The sequence below is a fragment of the Procambarus clarkii genome, chromosome 5 (genome assembly GCF_040958095.1).
Source record: "Procambarus clarkii isolate CNS0578487 chromosome 5, FALCON_Pclarkii_2.0, whole genome shotgun sequence".
In the NCBI taxonomy this organism is placed as follows: domain Eukaryota; kingdom Metazoa; phylum Arthropoda; class Malacostraca; order Decapoda; family Cambaridae; genus Procambarus; species Procambarus clarkii.
Genome location: NC_091154.1, coordinates 26,421,066 through 26,428,565, shown reverse-complemented (window position 1 = coordinate 26,428,565; position 7,500 = coordinate 26,421,066). Strand labels below are relative to the sequence as shown.

At 43.3% G+C, this 7,500-nt stretch overlaps 1 protein-coding gene across 3 annotated transcripts in view; it reads left to right on the top strand.

Annotated features, from left to right (window-relative positions):
• Positions 1-7,500, top strand: part of LOC123765885 (guanylate cyclase 32E) — a 350,346-nt gene that overhangs the window by 238,636 nt on the left and 104,210 nt on the right. For all 3 annotated transcript variants that reach the window (XM_069299969.1, XM_069299974.1, XM_069299977.1), the window contains one exon: positions 5,869-5,946. In XM_069299969.1, coding sequence (XP_069156070.1) covers positions 5,869-5,946 — 78 coding nt within the window. The remainder of the gene's footprint in view (positions 1-5,868; positions 5,947-7,500) is intronic.

Here is a 7,500-nt window from a genome sequence, read left to right as displayed (position 1 = left end):
TTCATGAACCGATTAGACGCATCGATAAGAATAACGTTATTCATTAACAACATTCGGTAACAATCATATAAGGAAGAGGATGAGCCTGTAGCCAACTGTGTGCCAGAGCCTTCATGTGATCAGTTGACCTGATCTCCCGTGTGTCAACCTGTTGAGCGAACAAGTTCCAGATGCGAGTCAGCTTAGGAGTAAATGATCGCTGGAGTGATGCTTGTGTCTTCTGTCTTTCACTTACGTGAGGTTTAACGCCTATAATCTTTCCTCATAACTCATACCTCTCAGATCTGGAACTAGTCTGGTGGCATACCTCTGAACTTTTCTCCAGCTTCGCTTTGTGTTTAACAAGATGAGAACTCCATTTTGGTGCCGCATATTCTAGAATTGGACTTATAAACAATATAGAGGATTCCGATTGACTCTTAAAGATTGCTAAAGACGGTTTGCATATTAGCCAACCTTCAAAATGCAGCTGATGATACTCGTTTGATGTGGGTCACTGGTGACAAGTTGGGGGTAATATTAACCCCAAGTCTTTTTCTATGTCCGATGCCAATAAGATTTCCTCTCACATGCAAAACCTTGTGACTGGTCTCCGAGTTCCAATACCCCGTGATATTATTTTGCACTTGCTAGAGTTGAACTCTAGTAGCCACTCGAGAAACCGTATTTTCAATTTATCCAGGTCCTCTTGTAGTTTCGCACAGTTTTCTATTATATTTAATCTCCACATAAATCTTGCATCGTCAGCAAACATTCAGAGGCAAATCTGTCCCCTCTGGAAGGTCGTTTACATTGATTAGGAACAGGATTGGCCCCCAGAACTGACTATCGTGGAACTTCAATGGTAACATCGAAAGCTTTCTGGCAGTTCAAGAATACATAATACGTCCACCTTTCTCTATCTTGTGTGATCTCAGTCGCACATTCATAGAACTCGATCAATTATGTGAGGCAGGATTTGTCATCCCTGAACCCCTGTTTGTGTTGTTACAAGGTCCCTTCTCTCCAGATGGCCAACTAGCGTTTACCTTGGGATCTTTTCCTCTACCTTGTATAGTATGCAAGGGACACAGGTCTGTAGTTTAATGGCTCCTCTTTCCATTTTTGTATATTGGCACTACATTAGCTGTCTTCCAACTATGGTAGTTCTCCTGTTATCAATGACTTGTTATATATCACAGTAAGCGGCCAGCACAAAGTTTTTTCTACTTCTCTGTGAATCCAAGGGGAGATCTTATCTGGCCCGCACAGACTTAGTCGAGTATCGCTCCATTAGGCGTTTTTATAGTTCATCTCTAGTTATCTCAAAGTTCTCCAGTGTTGCTTGGTTTGGCTCCACCCCACTAAGCTCAGGAACATCTCCTTGCTCTATTATAAAGACCTCCTAGAACACTCTGTTGAGTTCTTCACACACTTCCCTGTCATTCGTAGTGAATGACAGGGAAGGTCCTGTCCTATCATCAGTTTCATCACCTGTTCCTTAACTGTTGTTTTCCCCCTGATATGAGCTGTGAAGCAATTTGGGTTGGGTCCTTGCCTTGGCTGCAATGTTATTTTCAAACTGCTTTTCTGCTTTTCTTCTCACTCTGAGTTACTCCTTCGTGGCTCTCTTGTCCCCCTCTCTGCGCTCTGCTGTTCTCTTGTTCTTGTAGTTTTTCTATGCCTTTAGCTCCCTCACATCGAGGGGTAAACCATGGCTGTGCCCAATGTCTGTCATTGTCTTCCCTCTCGAGAAGGACAACATTTGCCAGGGGCCTCCCAACAGTTCTCATTGAAGAAATCCATCATTTCTTGTGGGGAAATGACCGTCTGAGTTCTGTTACATTGTATATTTGACGTAACTTTCTATGTCAATTTCTATATTTGACGTCACGTTTATGTCACATTCTTTATTGATTCTATATATATACCAGTATGGAGTTGCCTCCACATCACTGCCTAATGCATTCCATTTGTTAATTACCCTCAGTGTGTGTGTGTGTACTTGTGTAAGAGTCTAGTATCTAAGGAACTTAATTATCTCTGAGAGAGAGAGAGAGAGAGAGAGAGAGAGAGAGAGAGAGAGAGAGAGAGAGAGAGAGATACATGAAGGCAGCAAGAGAGTGTAATGAGACCTCTACAGTCACGAGAGCATCCGTCATGAAAGTTGTGCTCCGTAAGAACGAGGAGAGAGTCCATAAACAGCAGGTTACTGCCGCCAGTTAAATGTAATGTTTTCGTAGCCCCTCCCCCTACCCCCCCCTCCCCCCCCCCTGGCTCCTGGTCCCCGGCGTGGTAAACACTCACACCTCTTGCTCCCTTCGTAAAAATTATGGTTGTGTGCTCTCACAGTCGCGAGAGTGCGTGCGTGCGTACGTGCGTGCGTGAGTGTGTGTGTGTGTGTACTCACCTAGTTGCGCTTGCGGGGGTTGAGCTCTGGCTCTCTGGTCCCGCCTCTCAAATATCAATCAACTGGCACACACACACAATATTTCTGAGGACGATATATCAACATTTCGTATAAGGTACCTGGAGCTTTGCAATTACTTCATTCGCTCTCGTTTTCTAGACACATCCTCATAATGCCCCCCCAGAGTGCCAGTGAAGGCTACTGACCACATGGCACCCTGGGGAGGTGTCCCAGGGTGCCTCCCCAGGGTCCTCTGGTAGGCTAGGATTAGGGCACTTTAGTGCGACAGTTTCTTGACGTTGAGGAACCTTAGCAGGACGGACTGGTGGGACACCTGTCCTGCAACACCCGTGTTCTGTCTTGTACCCATCATGCTCTACTGCAACCCTTTGTGCCTTACATTAATCCCTTGTGTCCTACAGTAATTCCTTGTGTCCTACAGTAATCCCTTGTGCCCTACAGTAATCCCTTGTGCCCTACAGTAATCCCTTGTGCCCTACAGTAATCCTCTGTGCTCTGCAGTTCCCTTTGTACCCTCCGGCAACCCAAGTGCTCTGCAGTAATCCCCTGTACTCTACAGTAATCTCCTGTGCTTTGCAGGCACCAACTATGCTCCACATGTCTCTGTAAAACTGACATGGGAGTTCCTAGCTTCTCAGCCAGCTGGAGGACATGATCACGGCGTTGTAGATATCACCCAACAGGGAAATACATGCATTCAACTCATTAAGTTGAAACATTCACCGCCAAGTATTCTCAAATTGCATATATCGCCCGGCCATAATTACGAGCACCGGTACTAACTGGTCGGGCTCCGGGGGTGTCACTTGGGCTTTGGTTCGTGCATGGTAGTGCTTCAGAGGTTGTTTGTTCGTAACACAGGTATTGTGCAGGTATTAGACAGGTATTAAAGGGTTATTAGACAGATATTAGGCAGATATGAAGGAGGAGAGCAGGAAGGGTTAGTTTGGTCTTCTGTAGGTACGTAGATCTTAGCATTACTGAAGCTGCAGAGTCTGGCTGATGCACTTGATCCTCAGTTTTCAGGTATAATGATTCATGCATATGTGAAGACAGGCGGACGGAGAGGCTAATGAGAACACACAGGAGCGAGTTTGCATGTTAGTGGAGGGTAAGTAGGGAGGGAGAGGGGGGGGGGGGGAGAGAGAGAGAGAGAGAGAGAGAGAGAGAGAGAGAGAGAGAGAGAGAGAGAGAGAGAGAGAGAGAGAGAGAGAGAGAGAGAGAGAGAGAGAGAGAAAAACAGAAACACACACTGACAGACAAGAAAATGCGAGGGACGAATAATGCAAAGAAAAATAGGAGAAAATATGAGTACATAGTCAAATTATTGTTATTTTTTTCGTACTGTGAGTTTCTGTTGGTTACTAAAAACCAAAAAAATGATTTTCCTTATAATAAGAAATTACTTGATTTCGGACTCACATTTACTTAAGAAAATCAAAATAAAATAATACGTTTCATGACCTCATTAGGACCTAAGTAAACTGCAAACATCTTAGTAACAAAACACTACCTTCCAATGACCACATATATATACCCTGTCCAGTTTTATTTCGTCCTACCACAGACATGGCCAGACATTCACAATGCTAACCAGCATATATATATATACATTTTCTTCTGTCCTCCATAGACAGGGTGAGAGATCTGTTAAACATATAGTTCAGTGATTAATTAAACAATCAGAGGTTGGTTAAGGCTGCACTCACATGGGAAGCTCAATCAAATAGCTTGGCGATTTCTCAAGACATACGTTAAACTGTTAAACTAACCAACAGGTAACTAAATTGGCGTCTACTTAGGTTAATGTTTGATGAATAAGACATTTCAGATTTTCTCTATCAGTCTATCATCGCTTAGGTTGATGTTCAGATAATAATTCCCCCGTTTTCTACATTCATTCACGTTTGTGTTAGTGTAAGAGTCTAATGTGTATCCTCTCACACGTGCACTAATGTGTATCCTCTCACACGTGCACTAATGTGTATCCTCTCACACGTGCACTAATGTGTATCCTCTCACACGTGCACTAATGTGTATCCTCTCACACGTGCACTAATGTGTAGTCCCTCACACGTGCACTAATGTGTATCCTCTCACACGTGCACTAATGTGTATCCTCTCACACGTGCACTAATGTGTATCCTCTCACACGTGCACTAATGTGTATCCTCTCACACGTGCACTAACGTGTAGTCCCTCACACGTGCACTAACGTGTAGTCCCTCACACGTGCACTAACGTGTAGTCCCTCACACGTGCACTAACGTGTAGTCCCTCACACGTGCACTAACGTGTAGTCCCTCACACGTGCACTAACGTGGAGTCCCTCACACGTGCACTAACGTGTAGTCCCTCACACGTGCACTAACGTGTAGTCCCTCACACGTGCACTAACGTGTAGTCCCTCACACGTGCACTAACGTGTAGTCCCTCACACGTGCACTAACGTGTAGTCCGTCACACGTGCACTAACGTGTAGTCCGTCACACGTGCACTAATGTGTAGTCCCTCACACGTGCACTAATGTGTAGTCCGTCACACGTGCACTAATGTGTAGTCCGTCACACGTGCACTTTCCACTTAGTTTCCAGGACTCGTGGTAGATGGTAGACTCGTGGTAGACTCGTGGTAGGTTATCTCAAGATAACCTCAAGATGTGTAGTGCTCCTTGAGGAGGTAAGGTCGAGGCCCGTGTCCACTCTTGTTACTGAAACACAAACTTCTGTCATTCACTCCAGCCTCAAGTTTTCTACTTCCAGCACACACCCTTTACTCCCTCCTGTTGCCACCCCTTACTGCCTCCTGTTGCCACCCCTTTACTGCCTCCTGTTGCCATCCTTTACTGCTTCCTGTTGCCACCCTTTACTGCCTCCTGTTGCCACCCTTTACTGCCTCCTGTTGCCACCCCTTTACTGCCTCCTGTTGCCATCCTTTACTGCCTCCTGTTGCCACCCTTTACTGCCTCCTGTTGCCACCCTTTACTGGCTCCTGTTGCCACCCTTTACTGCCTCCTGTTGCCACCCTTTACTGCCTCCTGTTGCCACCCTTTACTGCCTCCTGTTGCCACCCTTTACTGCCTCCTGTTGCCACCCACTGTTGGTGTGTAGCCTGTGGATAACCTGACATGGTTTCGAAGTCCACCGTCCTTGCAGCGTGGTCTCTGACCATTCTACCAGCTGCTGGTCGGATCAACCAGGTTGTTGACACCATATAGAGTATAGTGAGCTATAGAGCCCTCTTCCTCAGGCGACTATAAGGCAATTACAATGATAAGCAGCATATATATATCCCCCGTCGGTCATACATTATACGCAGGGTTCGAGGCCTGTTGTCTCACAGCTAGTTCAGTGAGTCACGGAGCGCTCAACTACACAATATGATTCATGTGCGTTTACAGAGATGAAATATATATATATAATTGTAACCAGCTTGTGTATATTGTTCTCCTCCCCCAGTCTACCTGGTGCTGGGTCACTACTACGAGTTCCTGGGGCTCTTGACCATCATGGAGGAGAAGGGGCTCTTCCAACACGGTGAGAGCATTATTCACAACATTCTTTGCACTGTATTATTTCATATCTTATTTGTATTTCTTAGTTTATGTGTTTTTTGCATCACTGAACTTGCCTCGATCATCTGTGTCTCTCCGAATGGGTTTTCTGAGGTTTTATCTTCACTGTGGACTGTAAACCTGTTTTCATTCTTTACTCTCAAAATTCCCGTGCACGATCAGATATAAACCCTTATATCTTTATTCTAAAACCTTTGTTGTTGTCCATATTCATAAATAACTTTGCAATAGGAGTGTTGATCATTATTATCCAAGCTGCAAAAGTCACTGAAAAAGGGCGGGCAATATATTCAGACAGGTCCAGAAACTAGCAAGTGTTGCAGGCGAGGAGTCACAATAACGTGGCGGAAATATGTTGACCAGACCACACACTAGAAAGTGAAGGGACGACGACGTTTCGGACCATTTTCAAGTCGATTGTGAGAATTGGCCTTCTCTTTCCCTGAACACAATCGACTTGAGGACGGACCGAAACGTCGTCATCCCTTCACTTTCTAGTGTGTGGTCTGGCTAGCAAGTGTTGCTAACTTCTGGCAAGTGAAGGGCCCCTAAACCTTGGTGAAAAGAACACAAGTACCAGATATCACATAAACAGCAGTGAAATTGCCAATTAAATGTCTCTCTGAAAGATATCAGGTAACTATGATCATGAGAGATAATATTTAAAGACAATATCTGAATGTTCAAAATAAGGGTAAAACAGCTAGAGGATTCATATCTCGACACGCTGGTAATATGAACTTTAACGTCATCCGTCAATATTGTCTTCCTGTAACCTTAATTATGTAGTACAGTTCAGGACGCTGTACTACTGAATGGAAGAAAATCCTCCTCAATGGATACAAAGAAGATTGACCAAGTTAATTCCAGATATTACGAACCCTCTTCATGGAGAAACAAATAAAACTCAGCCTACATTCTCTAGTAAAAAAGGAACACTATTAAAGTTTACATATGTATATAAAGATTTAATGACAGGAATATAATATAATTCATAACAAATAAACCACGAAATAATGTAATCAAATAAGAAAAAATTATATTTAGAAAAAACAAATAAAAACAAAAAACAAATCACCTCACCCAAATGCGAGTGTATAAGACAAGCTGTTAAGCGTTAAAATTAGTAAAACTCTGTTAAGTGTTTTCAGGTTACAGTTGTGTGTGTGGGTAAACTAAAGTCTTTGAAAATGTAATACGTTATTACGAAACGCGTTCAAGCGTCGCGTCAGACTAGAAATAAAAGTGAATTTTGGAGAATTGATTTTTCAATTACCATCGACAGTAAAAAGAAACATAAGAAATATTGAGAAAATTCGTGTTAGAATTATTAATCTGACTTTTTCGGTCATATTTAACAACATATGTTTACAAGAAAGACTGCTACCAAAATATACTAATAATAAAAATACAAATAGGTAAACAAAGATCCGAAAATAAGATTGGAGACTTGATAAATAAGATAACATTTTACATTAAATAATCAAAGTGTTTGGAAAACTTTAAGCATTGAGTG